This window comes from Euleptes europaea, chromosome 2 (assembly GCF_029931775.1).
Source record: "Euleptes europaea isolate rEulEur1 chromosome 2, rEulEur1.hap1, whole genome shotgun sequence".
Taxonomy (NCBI): domain Eukaryota; kingdom Metazoa; phylum Chordata; class Lepidosauria; order Squamata; family Sphaerodactylidae; genus Euleptes; species Euleptes europaea.
The window spans coordinates 21,138,840-21,157,559 of NC_079313.1; the positions used below are offsets into that span (position 1 = coordinate 21,138,840).

An 18,720-nucleotide genomic window follows, 5' to 3' on the forward strand; every position below is an offset into this window, starting at 1 on the left:
GGAATTCTCTGGGGGAACACAAATCTCAATATTTGAATTCCTCTGGAATAATCCCACTGATAGACCAAATAGAACAACTCAGAATTCCTTTCTTAATTTGAGTATAAAGATCTGGGACAAATATCGACAAACTTTAGGGCCCCGTCCATCTAGAATATCCCCCTTTACAGGACAAAAATGGTTTGAGCCAGCTTTTAGCACTAATGACTTTACTTGGTGGAGGACAAATGGGAAAATTACTTTTGAAGACATCATCAAAGCAGGACATCTTTCAGATAAATCTAGTATTGAAGCTGGTACTAGCTCTAAGTGACCCTGGTTTCAATATTTCCAATTAAAACATTTATGTAATAATTTTTACAAACTTTTAAAAAAACCCTAACTGATTTTGAAACTCTGGTTAAATTACACACCAATAGACAAAAAGGCCTAATCTCAAAACTTTATCATATTTTACTGGGGGAAACGTTAGAAAAAGGAGTTATTACCTACTTAACTAAGTGGAACAAAGATTGTGGAAAAATAATTTTAGACAAACATTGGTCACAAACTTGGAAATCATACAGCTATATATCAAGAATAGTTTCTGTCAAGATGCAAATGGTGAAACTGTTGACAAGGTGGTATCTAACTCCTGTGAAATTAAACCATATTAATAACTCCTTCTCGCCAAAGTGTTGGAAAAATTGTGGTAGTCTGGGTACCTACCTACATTGTTGGTGGTCATGCAAACACATTAATTCTTTTTGGGACGATATTCTAAGAGAAATCCTTTTACTCACAGGTTATTCCATACCAAAACAACCAGAACTCATATTACTAAATCAAGGATATGATCCCAAAATTCCCAAGATTAGAATCCAGCTCATACAAATTCTTATTTCTATAGCAAAAATAATAATAGCATCACAATGGAGAAACAAAAATCCTCCCACAGTTTCTATGTGGCTGAATTGTATTAAAGACTTCCTGATTATGGAAAAAATATCAGAAAAAGTACAGCAAATGGAAAACCCCAACCACGAGTCACTTTTCTTAGAAACATGGTTTTCAGTCCTAGAAAAATTTGATATGTTGGCTTTTCCCGATTTTAAATACCTGTTTTAACTACTCAATACGTTCCAATGGGTAAAGGTTTAACCTACTATTCTTAAAGTCATTACCTCTTGATCCAATTTATCATAATGTGTGATGTTGAATAGTTACGAATTGTATTGTATTTGTTTGTTTGTATGTGCGAGTTAAAAAAAATAAAAAACTACAAATTAAAAGAAATATACTTGTTATTTTGGTTGATCTTAATAACATAAAACAGCGTGCAAGCTTCCACATTCCTTGGACAAGATATTAAGGGTGGAGGGGAAATAAGGTGTTCCAGGCCAGGAAATAAGGTGTTCCAGTCCTTTGATATGCATCCTGCCCAAAATGCTGAGCAGGTTTTCAAAGTTTAAATGCTTCTGGCTGAAGCCAGTGTTAGGTTGAAACTTTTAGGAAGAAGCAAAGATGGGGAAGGGCTGTGGCTCAGTTTGTAGAGCATCTGCTTGGCATGCAGAAGGTCCCAGGTTCAATCCCCGGCACATCTAGTTAAAGGGAATAGGCAAGTAGGTAATATGAAAGACCTTTCTCTGCCTGAGACCCTGGTGAGCTGCTGCCAGTCTGAGTAGATAATACTGACTTTGATGGACCACAGGTCCAATTCAGTATAAGGCAGCTTTATGTGTTCATAGATAAATTCAACAGAGAATATTAAAAGGTCGTTAATTAAATTTCCAATTAAAATACAAAGATATCACAATTTAAACAAGTACCCATGGCACCTTAAAGATGTGAAGGACTCCTATTTATTTTTGCTGCAATGGACCGACCCAACTAGCTGGATTTATGACCGTAATTTAAGTGCATCAAACATTTTTACAAATCAAGCTTTTTCCTAGATGACAAAAGCCTGACAAATACATCTGGGGAAGTTATTCCAAAGTCTGCTGCCATCACAGAAGAAAGCCCTGGCCCAGTAGCCCCCAGCACTCGTACCTCGGAAAGGGACTGCTCTGGAACAAGAAGATCTAAATAGACAGGCATATTTATATGGAAGCAAGTGGTCCATTAGACCATCTCTTTGCAGATCATTTATGGTTTTAAAAGGGGGGGCATTCTGGCTATGAATTTGTTTCTGAGATCAATTCAGAGTAAATCGTTAAACTATGTTGAGAGGCCATGCTGGTCTCTTTCAGTAATCTGGGATGCTGTATGAGGAAAACTACATACTGAGCCACGGGGAGGGGAGGGCCCGTGGCTCAGTGGCAGAGCATCTGCTTGGCATGCAGAAGGTCCCAGGTTCAATCCCCAGCATCTCCAGTTAAAGAGACCAGGCAAGTAGGTGATGTGAAAGACCTCAGCCTGAGACCCTGGAGAGCTGCTGCCGGTCTGAGTAGATAGTACTGACTTCGATGGACCAAGGGTCTGATTCAGTATAGGGCAGCTTCATGTGTTCATGTGCTTTTCGTAAGCAGCCCCAGGTACAACACATTGTGATCATCTAGGATAATTGAGGCTGGATCTATTTAGGAAGGACCTCAGTTGGTGTGCCAAGAGAGCTGGCGAAAAGTGGTTTGAGCCATGGATTCCACTTGGGCATCCGTCTGTAAGACTAGACGTAATTGTACTCTAAACAGCAAATCTGATGTATTCATACAGACTAGAACAGGCTCAATATATCTATTCTCTGATCTAATTTGCCAATGCCTCATCTGGACTCAGCTTTAGTTTACCAGCCCACATCCCACCCATTACTGACTCCAGACATCAGTTAAAATACCCAGTAGATAGAAAGGAGGAAAAGAGTGGGTTTCATCTGCATTCACATGAACACACATGAAGCTGCCTTATACTGAGTCAGACCCTTGATCCATCAAAGTCAGTATTGTCTACTCTGACCGTCAGTGGCTCTCCAGGGTCTCAGGCAGAGGTCTTTCACATCACCTACTTGCCTAGTCCCTTGAACTGGAGATGCCGGGGATTGAACCTGGGACCTTCTGCATGCCAAGCAGATGCTCTACCACTGAGCCACAGCCCCTTTAGTCCTCTGGGACAGGACCTTCTCTTAAGGAGACAGACACCCCTGACTGAACCTAGCCAATGTTTCCCCCACAGCTAATATTATTAGCCAAGATGAGCAAGGCTTTGAGAATACAGGTAGTAGGACTGCTTATCTCCAAGAACCCCATCAACATCCTCAAGGCTGCAATAACAAGATCTCTTGACAACTCAATGGGCTGAGGGAACATTGTGGACCCTATGTTGCGACCAATGTGGCCTCTTGAACTGAAATTGATGCGAAACGTTTTCCAGATAAGTCACCGTGGGAAACCCAGGGCTTCGGTAAGTCCAGCGAGCCGATGCAGCTGAAGAATAGCTCTGCTAGAAGACACTGCATGGATGAGGACTGATCACCATCACTGCCAGGGAGTAGGCCTTAAAACGAGCTATACTAGGGGACAAGAATTATACTCTGCTTATACATAGGGGTGAGTGGAGAGTCACTCTGGAGAAACCAGTCACTCTCCAAGCAATTAAAGGGAGCTCTTTGCCCCTCCTCCACTGCTGCTGTAATCACTTTTTTATCCTTCCCTTTAAAGCTTCTGTAGCAGCTTCACTCATGAACATAAGACAAGCCCTGCTGGATCAGACCAAGGCCCATCAAGCCCAGCAGTCTGCTCACACAGTGGCCAACCAGGTGCCTCTAGGAAGCCCCCAAACAAGACGACTGCAGCAGCACCATCCTGCCTGCGTTCCACAGTATCTAATATAATCCTCTTTCTCTGACATGTGAAGGAGGAGGCACATGCACCCCTTGCATCAAAGCTGATATTAGCCTCCAGGGACAATGTGTATATTTCCCCCCAGCAAGCAAGGCAAGTTACAATATGGGGGTATTTGCTTTGGAAAAACAGCAGGGAGGAGGAGGAGAAAAACATGAAGGGGGGGGAAGGAGGAGTTGGTTTTAATATCCTGATTTTCTCTACCTTTGTGTGAGTGTGTTAAGTGCCGTCAAGTCACAGCCGACTTATGGCGACCCCTTTTTGAGGTTTTCATGGCAAGAGACTAACAGAGGTGGTTTGCCAGTGCCTTCCTCTGTGTAGCAGACCCTGGACTTCCTTGGTGGTCTCCCATCCAAATACTAACCAGAGCTGACTCTGCTTAGCTTCTGAGATCTGGCGAGATCAGGCTAGCCTGGGCCATCCAGGTCAGGGCACTCTACCTTTAAGGAGTCTCAGACCAGCTTGCAATCAATCACCTTCCCTTCCTCTCCCCACAACAGACACCCTGTGAGGTAGGTGGGGCTGAGAGAGCTCTAAGAGAACGCCCAAGGCACCCAGCTGGCTTCATGTGCAGGAGTGGGGAATCAAACCCGGCACTCCAGATTAGCGTCTACCATGCCTAACCACCACTTTTAACCACTACACCACGCTGGCTCTCTAGTAAAGGTTTCTCCACCCGAGCACTGCAGATCTGCTCTGTAAATTTTGTACAAGACATTATTTTGTGATCTCCTGCTATTACAACTGATCTCCAGCCGATAGAGATCAGTTCACCTGGAGAAAATGGCCGCTTTGGCAATTGGACTCTATGGCATTAAAGTCCCTCCCCAAACCCCTCCCTCCTCAGGCTCTGCCCCCAAAACCTCCCACCGGTGGCAAAGAGGGACCTGGTGGCAACCCTCCCCTCCCTGTCTGCTAAGACTGGCCCAGGAAGCTATGCTTTGTGTACCTTCTTCTGTGGGGATGAAGGCTGATTAGGGTGGCCAACCTCCAGGTGCAGCCTGGAGATCTCCCAGAATTCCAACTGATCTCCAGACTTCAGAGATCAATTCCCTTGGAGAAAATGGCTGCTTTGGAAGGTGGATTCTCTGGCCCTGCACCCTGCTGAGGCCGCTCCCCAAACCCCGGCATCCCCAGGCTCTACCCCCAAATCTCCTGGAATTTCCCAACCTGGAGCTGGCAACCTAGGGTTGATATGGATCTGGAATGAGGCTAGTGTGGCAACTGCCCGGCTTAACTACTTCTCTGTCTTCCTTCTGTTGCCTTCAGAAAACGGGGCTTTTCAGAGCGCATTTTTCCCAGGGCGCATTGAACATGTCAGCAGGCACTGGTTACTGTATTGTGTTTTTAGTTTTGTTTCACAACAAGCATTGCACTCTGATTATAAATGTACTGTATACAGGTGATTGCTTGGGTCATGCTTTGAATATAGTCTTAGTCAGAGAGAGCACTGGACAAGTATAATCACCATAAGCCCCAGCATAGTGGTCCAGGATGCCCAAACCACTTCAAATTGACGATTCGCACAAAGACCAGAGTCAGGGTACAGCACAAGGCGGCCCTTCATTCATCACTGCCATTTCACCTGTGCCATTCGAGTTCGGAGTCTGTCATCGCTTCCGTTATGGAGAGGTTCATAATTCAGCCCTAAAAATGTCACCTCTGGCTGAGGATCATCAGATGGAAGCAATTAAAAGAAGGCTGGGTTTAAATCAGATGGGTTATGTGTGTGCGTGTGGGGAGAGTTCTCTCTCCTTTAAGGAAAATACTCAAATCCTTTCAAAATCATCTTGCTTGTATTTAGTTCCGTTTACATGAGTTTAGCTACTGAGACAGAGAGAACAAAATGAAGATCCATACCATTGGTACTAGGAAGCGGCTTAAAACAGTATAACTGCGCTTAGGATGGCGCTGTAGGTCTATCAATAGCTATTAGCTAAAATGACCCTCCATGTGCCAAAGCAGTATACCTTTTAATATCAGATCCTGGGGACAAGCAACAAGGGTGGGCTAGGATCTTCATGCCCTGCTTGCTAGCGTCATCTAAATGGTCAATATTTAAAAAATACACTGTTGGGCTCCATGGAAATCCTACACCAACTGCAATTCTTAGATTCTCATCTAGGGTGGGAGGGAAATTTACGATCAGAATGATGATTCCCCACTCCTCCTCTGATTAGAAAAATATACCCTTCGTGTAGTTACTGCCTTGATTCCAAGCATGACTGTTTTTATTACTAATAGCCATAGAAAGGGCACATATGTATCTCCTATGGATAGGGTTGCCAGCTCTTGGTTGAGAAACACCTGGAGATTTTGGGGGTGGAGCCTGAGGAGGACAGGGTTTGGAGAGGGGAGGGACTTCCATGTCATAGAGTCCAATTGCCAAAGCCATGTCATAGAGTCCAATTGTCAATTGTCCCCAGGGGGACTGATTTCTATCGCCTGGAGATCAGTTGTAATAGCGAGAGGTCTCCAGCCACCACCTGGAGGTTCAACACATCAAATAAACAGCACAAGGCTCTAATAACACACGTTATTTGTAGTCTCAATATTACATTAATTAATTCAACAACCCATGATCAATATTGGGAATGTGGCAAATATTAGAAGGCACAAAACACCTTACTAAATAACAATAACAATAAACTGTCTGACACCCTAATGAAAGTGGAATGCCAGAGTCCGGAGGACGCTGAAGCTGTCCTTAGTAACAGTCCTGCACAAGAAGGCAGTGACGTCAGCAGGCAGCCGGGCACAGTTAAATCTTCTACTGCGCAGACAAAAATTCCACTGGTGGGGTGCAGACAGAAATCCACAGGGGAACATGCATTCTAGATACTATTTGTTTCACTTCGGGCTTCATCAGCCAATAGTGTAATAATTTTTCTTAAGCCATAATAGGTTAATGCAGCAACCCTAACTATTGATGAACCTTCCATACATCTGATGAAGTGAACTCCGACTCATGGAAACTCAGGCTGTAATAAATGTTGTTAGACTCTAAGATGCTGTCTGTGTAATTTTGCTGCTAGGAACTAACACCCCTCTGGAATTATTATTCAGCAAAGCCTTTTCCCAAAATGTCTAAAACTGCATTGTGTGCCATTATCTATTTTTGCTCAGCACATTATATTGGTTTTAAATTTCGAGATGCATCTTGAGTATCCAGACTGCAAATGAAATCGATCAATCAATCAAACAAAACAAGGTGTATTATCTCCCCCCCCCAAAAAAAAACCTCCCCCATCTAAGAACTACAGTTTTCCTTTGCGGCATCTTGTCACCTGCCGCTTCCCCACACAGTCACCTTCGTTTTAGAAAGCTCCTGCCCAGAATCCCATCGATTTCGCATGAAGCCTTGTTTATTTGCATCAGAATGATGCCATCATTCACCAGGCAGCCTGCCTACTTTGGCTTCCTCCACGACAGCGCATTTGCCTTTGAGACGACGACGCACTGGAAGGCCGCAAGGATGAGCCAACCTGCTGAACAGCCCACAATATTAACTGCTCTGCTTCTGTCTCATATAGGATCTCACGGATGGCAGGGGGACACTGGCCTTCTCGCCTGTCATACCACAGGCTGTGAGCTGGCTTTCCAAGGGTGGGGATCTGGAGGCTGCTGAGGCCTTCAGGACCCAGCTCATGGTGCTAGATTTAGGCCAGTAGTGGGGAACCTTTTTTCCGCCAAGGGCCATTTGGATATTTATAACATCATTCGCGGGCCATACAACATTCTCAACTTAAAAATTAGCCGACCAAGCCCCAAGCAGGCAGCTGCCCCAGATGACCCCCCCTCTGCGGGCAAGCAGGCAGGCATCCAACTGGTGACACGGATGGTCATTCTTATCTCCACGTTAGTTGATGTAATACGCATCCTGATATGCTGGACATTGTATACAAGGTGTGAGCTGAAAGGCATGTTATAAGACACATGACATATACACAAATGTTGTTCAAGATAAGAAAAAATCCGAATGGATTTTTTCCTGCAGGGCTACCAGAGTGGGTGTGGAGGGTGCCTCCACTTGTAGCATTCAAGAAGTCGTGTAAGATGTTTGTATTCCAGAGGGCATTTGATGGAGGCTAAACTGTTTTGGCACACCCATCTGTGGTTTTACCCTGTGTGTTGTTTTCTCTGGATAGATCTTTGATAGGTTGGTTTGATGTGTTTGCTACTTGCTGGTGCTTTAAAAAACAAACAAAAAAAACACCCTTGAGTCTAAGGACATAAGGAAAGATATCAATACTTTCAAATAAAAAAAATATAATAAAAGAAATGACTGGAAGCATCTTGGGTAGTTAGGGTAAAAAAAGGTAGTCCCCTGTGCAAGCACCAGGTCATTACTGACCCATGGGGTGATGCCACATTCCAACGTTTCCTAGGCAGACTTTGTTTGCAGGGTGGTTTGCCAGTGCCTTCCCCAGTCTTCTTCCCTTTACCCCCAGCTAGCTGGGTACTCATTTGACCGACCTCGGAAGGATGGAAGGCTGAGTCAACCTTGAGCCTGCTATCTGAAACCGACTTCCGTCGGGATTGAACTCAGGTCGTGAGCAGAGCTTGGACTGCAATACTGCAGCTTACCACTCTGCGCCATAGGGCTCTTACATAGGGTACATGTGGCTTTAAAGGGTAACATCAACAAAAGACAGGGTAGCTTGCCCAAGATGCTTCTGAACCTTTATTTTATTTTGTTTATTTTTTTAAAAATATTGGTGTTATTGATAAGAGCATAAGAAAGACAATGCTGGATCAGACCAAGGTCCATCGTCCAGCAGCCTGTTCACACAGAAGCTAACCAGGTGCCTCTAGGAAGCCCACAAACAAGACAACTGCAGCAGCATTATCCTACCTGTGTTTCACAGCACCCAACGTAAGTGAGTGGGGGCGTTTAAGGCCCGCAAAATCATTTAGTCTGGCCCTTTGTGGGTCCTGGCAAATCTCTAGCTCAGAAGGATCTAAGACTGGTGATCCGTCCCCTCCTGTGGACAGGAATAGCCTCTATTCAAGGCAGATGTCAGTTTGTTTTGCAGAGAAAATGAACCTTTTTCCCACTTGCAGAAGAGTAGTTAGCTATGGAGCTACTAGGACCGCACAAGAAACTGCGTTAACCCTTTCCCATCTTGGGTTAACCATTCTCTCTCAACCTAACCTACCTCACAAGGTTGTTGAGAGGATAAAATGGTGGTAGAGAGAACCATGTTTGCCACCCTTAGAGGAAGAGTAGGATTAAAATGCATGATGTCAATAAATCAGATTTGGTGCCAACTGTACACGCAAGCATTAGTCATTCACTAGACTGAATGAAACAGTACAAGCCCTGTGTCACACGAAATATTTGGTACCACCCCCTCAACCATATTTCTAATCACTTATGATCATTCTTTAGAAACACATATATCTCTAGTGGGAGAGTTCTTTTTAAAAAATCAAATTGGGAACTGGGTTATATGCAGTTTTTTAAAAACGTGAATCAGATTCTTAAATATTGGAATTAAAATTAGTTGCAATAGGAAATCAATCTGACGGTTGTTGCAATCAGAAAAAGGACACAGTTCCCTGTGTTCTACCCTACACTCAAGGTATTCTTCTACCCACGTTTCAGAACAATAGGAGAAAACATTCCCCTGAGAGAGAGAGAGAGAGAGACAGACAGACAGACAGACAGACCATCTGCTTGGCATGCAGAAGGTCCCAGGTTCAATCCCCAGCATCTCCAGTTAAAGGGACTTAGCAAGTAGGTGATGTGAAAGACCTCTGCCTGAGACCCCGGAGAGCTCCTGCGGGTTTGAGTAGACAACACTGACTTTGATGGACCAAGGGTCTGGTTCAGGATAAGGCAGCTTTGTGTGTTCATGTGAGCGCACACATGGGGGTGGGGTGGGGGTGGCATCCTCCCCCTGCCAGCCTGTCTCCAATATAGGAAGTTAGCCAGGCTGAGAAAAACCCACACCATGTTTCAAGCATGAGGACAAGCTACAGGGAGAGGGTGAGCTTTAGATCCCACGTCCTCTATGCTCCGCATTTCGGCATTTCGTTAAAATAGAACCCCTCACCCAGTCCAGCTTTCAATCTGCAAGACCAGGAAGGGTTGCCTATCCTTCCTCCTACTGGGGCTAAGAGGAGGTGGAGGAAGGATTTGTCTCAGGGGACCGCTGTGGCTGTTTAGTGCTTTTACACGAAATTACAGACATCAAGAGACCTCAGAGCCTGAATCAGCACTTCTCTCATTTCCCTCCAGCTCTTCTAAGATGTAACAATCAGCAGGATCAGGAACCTGCCAACTGTACATATTGCAAGCATGCTCTACCCGCGACCCTCTTGATACATGTTGTTGCCATGTTGTTTGAATGGGGTGGCATGCAGATTTTGCATGCGTGCATAGCTTCTCTGTACATGCTACCATGTTTTTATCAAGGTTCTGGTTCTTGTGTACCGAAGCTAAAAAGATCCTTTCAGACAACATGGTGACCACGCATGTTGGGAGGATCTATGGGATGGTTGCTAGCCTCCCCATTTTCATGGACTGCAATGTCTGAAAAGGGCTAGAGGGTTAATCCAATCTTATGTCCTGATCACTGAAACTCTCATCTGGTTGGGCATGTATTTACCATTGGGGGAACCATGAAGCAGCCTTTATCCCTCCTCTAGTCTGCTTGATGTACAGGCAGGCTGCCTATCACCATGGGGGAGAGGTGGTTGCACAGCATCAGACTCTATTCCTCTCCCCCATCATTGCAGCCCTGCCTGCCTGCCAGCTAGTACAAGCAAAGCATTTCCTCCTGCCCTCTGTATGCATGCGGGCTGCTTGAAGTGGCAAGGAAAGAGAAGCCTCTTCTGTTCTTTCCTATCAAGACTGTACACCAGTGTGATATAGTGGTTAAGAGTAGTGGTTTGGAGCAGTGGACTCCAATCTGGCGAACCGGGCTTGATTCCCCACTCTTCCACACTAATGGTAGAGGCTAATCTGGTGAAATGGATTTGTTTTCCCGCTCCTACACATGAAGCCAGCTGGGTGACCTTGGGCAAGTCTTCGAGCTCTCTCAGCCCCACCTACCTCACAGGGTGTCTGTTGTGGGGAGGGGAAGGGAAGGTGATTGTAAGCTGGTTTGATTCTGCCTTAAGTGGTAGAGAAAGTCAGCAAATAAAAAACCAACTCTTCTTCTTCTCTCTCTTTCCCTTGCCTGCTTAGCAGGCACGGATCCTCAGATAACAGAACAGCATAGGAAACAGGATATGGAATCAGAAAGCTTTTCTAAAGCTACTGAGATGGTAGGATGATTGGTGGAAAGGGGAGAGTGAACACAAAAACACCACCCCATGCCAGAAATTTTGTTAGTCTTTAAGGTGCTACTGCACTCCTGCTCTTTTCTACAAACACACCAGTTAAGAAAATCCCAGCAGCATCCCTGCCCCTCATATACCTGCACCTTTCCACTTTCCCTTCATTGCCCCAGCCCCCCCTACCCTCCACTGCCCTGGAAATCAAAGAGACACTGCGAGGCCTTTTATGCACAGGTTGTTTCCATCACAATCACTCCCCCCACCACTTTGAGGCTTAATTTTCATTATGCATGTCTTTCCCAACCTTTAGAAGTCACTTCGTTCTCTCCCTGTGTTTTCCATGCATTTTCTGGATGCTGTTTCTGGCAGCATCCAGATAACATGGGGAAAAGGAGGGGAGAAAGCGAAGTGACTTCTAAAGGTCGGGAAAGATATGCATAATGAAAACGAAGCCCCAAGAAGTGTGGGGGGGGTGATCGCCTCGGAAACAACCCATGCATAAAAGGCCCAAAGCTCCAGAGTAACTGTCCGATCAGAAAACATCCACTTTCTTTAAATTAAGAGACAACATTGTTCTGCTTCAGAGCATATTCAGTTGGATTGTATCTTGTTTTGTAAATGTCCAACTGCACACCTTTGCTCTCCAGATGCCAGAAAAGGTACCACAACATGCTGCCTTGGGGGCATTTTATTATGAACCTTGTGATTAATCTCATCCACACATCAGCATGGACATCTCTGTCTTCCCTCCCTCTGTTGAAACCCCAAATACCACCTGCAGCCATCGGTGGCAGCAGAGAAAATCAAGCCCATTCCTTGAAATGCAATTTACCCTGGAGTTCTGTGCAAACACCTGCCAAATGTCCCATGCCGGCAGGAAGAGGACTGTCAAACCACATCTCTTGTGCAACTCCCGTTCATTTCAGTGTGCAGGAGAAGGTCTTGGTGGATTGTGAGAGATCACGATGGGTAGTTGTGTTTGTCTGTTTCTTGTGGTAGAAAGAACAAGAGTCCAGTACCACCTTCAAGACTAACAACCCCGCCAGACATTTTATTACTTTTAGGTGCTACTGGACTCTCAGTCTTTCGGTGGCTTGTGTCCATGTGAATTACTGTCATGGGAATTTACCAAACCAGCTTGTCAAATTTACCGTATCAGACACGTCAAAATGTCTTGGGCAAGTCTGGGACTGAAATCCAAAAGGCCCCTTTAAAAACAGTTTAACAGGGAAGAAACGTTTTAATGGCATTTACCATCACCAGATGTGATTTGAGGTCCTTCGTCTTAAAATAATGGCAGCTGACAATCCTTCAGCAGCATGGAAAACCATGTGGAATTTTAAAAAGAAGATGCGCTTGGATGACATAACGAAAGTACTCATCTGTGTTAGGGCACTTTCACACAGCCCAAATAATGCACTTTCAATTCACTTTCAGTGCACCTTAACGACGTTTGCAAGTGGATTTTGCCAGTTCACACAGTAAAATCCACCTTCAAAGGGCATTGAAAGTGGATTGAAAGTGCATCATTTGGTCGGTTGTAGCAAAATAAAACAAAGGTCCAGATATCTGAAGAAGTGAGGTGTGACTTACAAAAGCTCATATTTCACTAAATGTTGTTCCACTTTAAGGTGCTGCTGGACCTTCATGTAGATCATTCACAACCAGGACAGACTTTCAACCAGATGCATAGCCAGAAATGTTCTGATGATGATAAAGGAAATTGAGCTTTCCTAAATTGATGTGCAACAGCCTCCCTTCCCAGTTTTGCTGATGCAGCACAGTACAAATATTTCCCATAAATCATTTTCAGATCAACAGCATTAATTGCAGGCGGTTTGATACCAACACAAAAGCTATTGTGCGTATTTTAAATAAGAATATTTTTTAATGTTAATAACATTCTAAAAATAAGTGATAAGTGCAGGTCAGAAATCTGAGAGGAAGCTGTAAAAATGTTTCACATTTGACTGAGAGCAAAATACAGCCTGCAGAGTGTCCTCCCCCACCTTTTCCATGTCTGCAAAAACAGTAACAGGGCTTTTTAAATAAATTTAAAAAATTAAACTTCAGGGAGAGGGTCTATAATAGCTCTGAGAGGAGCCATGTCCCATCACAAAGACTCCCATTGTTTTAGGTGTGCAATTGACCACAGCTCGAAACAAGCGTCAGCAGAGAACCAGATATGCAACACAGCTACAGTAGCATGCATTTGAAGACAATTCCAGATACTTCGCTGTGTTCATCCATTACAACAAAATAAAACTCCAGCGGGACCCCAAAGGCTAACATAATTTATTCCAGCAGAAGCTTTCCTGATGAGCCGTTTGCATCTGAGAAAGTGAGCCCTGATTTAGGATAGATTATGCCCCAATAAATGTGGTGAGTCTACCCCTGTCTGGATTCCTGCTTTATTTTAACTGAAGAGCGGTGCCCCTTGGCCTTTGCGGAAGTGACTCACATTACAGGTGAGATTTACTTAAAGCAATTGGAGGGTGGGGTAGAGAAATGGGAATTCCCAGCGAGAAAATGACGGGGAAGGGTAAAGAACCCCCAAACGGTGGTCTTTCCCTTTCAATCAGCCATATCATAGACAATTCAAAACTGCGCGAGAATGATGGAGCTACAAATAATACCATTCTGCTCTCAGAACTGGTCCAACCACAAAAAGGAATGTAAACATAATTTTGAGAGAGAATCTAGTAAAGCCAGGTAGAGAAAGGAAATTCCCAAACCTGGCTTAGCGTTCCCACCTCCACAACCACATAAATAGTATCTGAGGATGGAGCTTTGGCTCTCAAAAGCTTATGCCCTTTGTATTCTGGACTTGAACCTAGTTGACATAAATAGCAGAAATTCTACAAGACTGGGGACATCACACTGTCCCCTCACCTGTCCCCTGCCTTTGTTTTGCTACCTTTTCGAGTCACGTTTTTACCACAAATCCTACCTTGTTCATAGTTGGTAATAATACTTTTGCATTTATCCTTTGGTGAAAGTAATGGGTCTCCTATGTTAGGGAGACAACTCACACCTACTGGAGCCCTTGGAAAAAATGACATTTTCCAAGTTTCTTGGACAGAGAAAGAGACACCAGGGCAAACGGTTTGCAAATGGTTTACATTTATCATTGAGCACAGAGATAAGAAAGTGCTGTTCCTTAAGTGCTTAATTGTGGTTCCCTATCAGCAGGTTCACACTGGGAAGGACATGGATTCAAATCCCACCTTTAACAAAGGTTACGGTTTTGGGGAGATTATTTTTTCATGGACCAATTTAGCTACCCATTTTTATTTTATTTATTTCCATTAGCAGACTGGCAGTTCCCCTCAGTAAGATGACAACATTGGTCTACTCCACAGAACTGTTGTAAGGATTCATGGAAGGAAGAATTCTATATATATCATTAATTAAAAAACACAAAACACTAAAATAACACAGCAGGAGTGGGGGGTTGAATTTGAGGAACAAAAGGTTTTAGATGTTTTTTCTATATTATTATAATTATCTTCCAAAGAAACATGTCAACATTATTCTCAAACTTAATTATTTAGGGGAGGCACTAAGCAAATTTATTGTCTAGAATTCAAAAGAATTGGGGATGTGGATTACATAATATATTTAGCAACCTTTTATAGGCTTGTTTTTAACTGTCATAATAGATGGCATGATTTCTTTCGCAGGACTAAATTTGTGTAGAGTAAATGCACAGCCAGCTTTCCAGATGTACTGAATTCTTAACTAGCATGGTGAAATTTTGCCTCACTGAAAACCTGAGGTCAGTGAAAAGATTCCTCCTTGTCTCTCCCCCCCTTCTCTGCGGCTTGGAACAAAAGGAACCGCAGAAAGTACTGAATAAACCGTTAACACATCATTTTGCTTTACTTATTCATGATGGTTGATTGTTCCGACAGGGTCAGATTGTTTGGGAGTAGCTGAGAAGGACAGCTGGTTACCTTGCACTTGTTCGAGCAGTCAACAAAACCTTTTCTAACAAAATCGAAAGGTGTGGATTTCCTAGGGGTGGAAGCAAGCGGGGCGGGAGAGAGAGAGAGACACCCCAATGCCTAAAATAGCAATATCAACGCAGACAACCAACACGCTCAATTCAGCAAAACTTGCAAGCTCTACAAATAACACTGTGGGTCCCAAATCCTTTTGAAGATCCAATGGTATCAATATTTCCCAGTTAAACATGGGTTTAAATGCCTCCTTATTAATACTGATAGGACTTTAAAGTGCTTCACTTCGGCTCAATCACATCCTAAATTCAAAGAGAGTGAATGGGCGCATGCCTATTCACAGAGGTAAGTCTGGGCGCTTTCTGAAATTATCTTATCTACAGAAAGCTCATACCCTGCATGAAATCTTGTTAGTCTTTAAGGGGCTACTTGACCCTTGCTATTTTCTACCGTTAGTTACAGACTAACACGGCTACCCATCATGATCTATCTTTATCTACAGGCAGATTAAAATAAAATAATCTGATTTTTAAAAAATTGTCGAGTGGGTACATTTTAAAAATTATTTATGCTTGCCCGCTGCTTTGCATTTTCACGTTTAAAAAACGAGGAGATTGCTTGCTTTTGCAAGGGAAATATTCTATGGGTGCTGCAATTTTGCTGAATTCCTGGAAACATTGGATTAGGGGGTTGGTAGCAGGAGATGAAGGGCGAAAATGCACGGGAGGTTTTGCCTTGGATTTGCTGCTCTCTAAATGCACATTTTCCCCAGCCAAATTCACAAAACTCAACAATAAGCCCCCCAAGCAGTTTTTTTCAGAATTCAGATGGGGGAAATGTGCATCTAGAGAGCAGCAGATCCAAGGCAAAACCATCCATGGGTTTTCGCCCGAAGCCTCCAGTACCAAAAATTTGAAAAATGCTCCTCCCCCACTAGAAGTACTGATACCTCTTCCTGGAGGACCCCCCTCCCAAAAAAAGATCAGTTCCCTTATTGCTCCCAACTCTAAAAATGTATTATTTGCTTTTGCACCTTGAATAGAAGGATTGGGCGGGGGACCTGCCTCAAAAAACTGGAGCTGCATAGCGATTCTTGCTGTGTTCCACACTGACCTAATTGAATTAGGGAACCATGCTAAAGTAAGGGAGCAATACACCATTTATGCATAGTAGGTTTGGCCTTGGATTTGCTGCTCTCTAGATGCACATTTTCCCCAACCGAATTCTCAAAACTCAAAAAAATAAGCCTTCATGCAGAGTTTTGAGAATTTGGATGGGGAAAATGTGCATCTAGAGAGCGGCAAATCCCAGGCAAAACCTCCCACCCATAAATTCGACTAAAAGGTACAATTTGGTGCAGAATTACTCTAGTCTAAGGAGGACGGTGGGGTTGAAGAGAATGAACCCGCTCTTGGTAGCTCCTGGACAATCAGATGCGAAGCAAAGCCAGCTGAATATAATTGGCTCAATTTAGTGGCATGTGTAGGCTTTCGAGTTGCACAGAAATCTGGGGGCTCCTGCCTATTCTTCTGTTTCACCGAGATTGGCCTCCCCACTGTATCTATTTTGGACCTGTCATTCTCCGGTGCCTTCTGCTATAAAAACACTGCTCTGCAGTACGCAAAGAATTAGAGACATTCAATAGGCGGGGAGGTGGATCTTTTTACCCTGGCTGCTGGACTGGGGGGTGGGGCGCCTGCTGAAGAGCTCTGTGACACTCCAAAGCTGCATTCCTCCGATGCCAACGAACATCATGGCGGTAAAAAAAGAGCAAGAGTCCAGTAGTATGTTTAAGGCTAACAAAATTTCTGGCAGGGTATGAGCTTTCTTGAGTCACAGCTCCCTTCTTCGCGGCCTTAAAAGGCAGCGACCCCCAATTGCTGTAAGTCACAGGATCCAGAGTCGGGCAGGTTTGGCCTTGCCGGTTCCCCTCCTGCAGTTCAGTGTGGGAGAAAGACTGGAAGCCTGCGGGCCCGATTCCTAACAGCCCCGAAGATTTGCTAGGCTGCCCAGGGCAATGCCCGGGTATACCGAAGACGGCTGTCCAAGATGCAGGCAGGCCCACGAAAGCGTGGTGGGCAGAAATGCGGTACGCTGCGATGAGGGGGAAAGAGAAAGGCCATTTAGGCATGGGAGGTTTTGCCTTGGCTTTGCCGCTCTCTAGATGCACCGTTTCCCCATCTGAATTCTCAGAACTCAACAATAAGCCCCCATTTAGAGTTTGGATGGGGGAAATGGGCATCTAGAGAGCGGCAAAGCCAAGGCAAAACCTCCCATAAATAGCCAAAAAAGAGAGAGGAAGGACAGCCCTTTCCTTCCTCGGATGTAATGGAATTAGAGGAGAGCGGAGAAGCTCCCTAAGGAAATCTCTGGAGGAAGGGAGGCGCAGATTCCCAAGGAGAGATTAATCCGGGAGGGATCTGCCTTCAAATTTGCCGAGAAGGATAGCCGAGGAAAGCCCCGGGGGACATTTCCACATCCCACCCACCAAAAACCGAGCAGGCTTCGTTTCTTTGCAGCAAAACGCAAGGGAAGTTTTTGCTCTGCTCTACCCTGGATTTGGGTGGGAGGGGAAAAGGGGGAAAGAACTGTGCCTGAATTGGGGGGGGGGCAGAATGTCATGTCATACCAATTTAAGCTAATAAAAAAGGTGCTTTTTTGTATTTTTTTGTATTTTTTTATTTTTTTAAATTTTTTGTATTTCTGTTTCAAATTATAGACGTTGCAAAGAAGAAAAGAAGTCGCTGGTTTCGGTGGGTCCCAATCACAGCTTTGACAATTCGCAAGTAAGAAACATAGAAAAGAGAGAGGCCATTTCTGCATGGGAGGTTTTTGCCTTGGATTTGCCCCTCTCTAGATGCACATTTTCCCCATCCAAATTCTCAAAACTCAAAAACAAGACCCCCATGCAGAGTTCTGAGAATTCGGATGGGGGAAATGCGCATCTAGAGAGCGGCAAATCCAAGGCAAAACCTCCCGTGCATAAATGGCCCAAGAGTACAAGCAGCACCTTAAAGACTCACAAAATTTCTGGCTGGGTACGAGCTATCTGAAGAAGGGAGCTGTGTGGCTCGCCAAAGCTCGTACCCTGCTAGAAATTGTGTCGGTCTTTCAGGTGCTGCTGAACTCTTGCGCTTTTCTACTGCTACAGACAGACTAACCCGGCTACCCATCGTGATCAAGTAGGAAATGGTTTGGGAAAGAGCTGGAGATCAAAACAGTCCCGGGCAAAGAAGAGAGACCCAGAAGGGATCCGAAACGCAGCTTCGCCTTCGCGGATGGCCTCTTGCTAGCTCATCCGGGCGCAAAACACACGGATCAAACCTGGAGGGAGGGCGAGTTTCGGGACAAGGTGGCGATCCGGCTCCTTTCGCGCAAACCCCCGAGCTTGGAGCTCTTCATGCCGGATAAACAAGGGGCGGGTTTCTCGAGGGAGAGAGACAAGCACCATCCCTCGGGGGGGACTCGGCTAGGAAGCCCTCGTTCTTCAAGCTGGAAGAAGAACCATCTGCAACCACACGTCGCTGAGCACCGCACAGTCTAGCGCCCATTTGCAACTGGATGCAAGAAAATCCAGCTCCGGACGAGCGCTATAGCGCAAAGACAAATGAGACGCCTGACTTCGCTGCGGATCAGAAAGACCAGAACCCGCA

At 44.7% G+C, this 18,720-nt stretch overlaps 1 protein-coding gene across 1 annotated transcript in view; it reads right to left on the bottom strand.

Moving 5' to 3' along the window:
- LHX4 (LIM homeobox 4) overlaps positions 1 to 18,469 on the bottom strand; it is a 68,864-nt gene extending 50,395 nt beyond the window's left edge. The window contains exon 1 of the mRNA XM_056844693.1: positions 18,392 to 18,469. Coding sequence (XP_056700671.1) covers positions 18,392 to 18,469 — 78 coding nt within the window. The remainder of the gene's footprint in view (positions 1 to 18,391) is intronic.
- Positions 18,470 to 18,720: the final 251 nt, after the last annotated feature.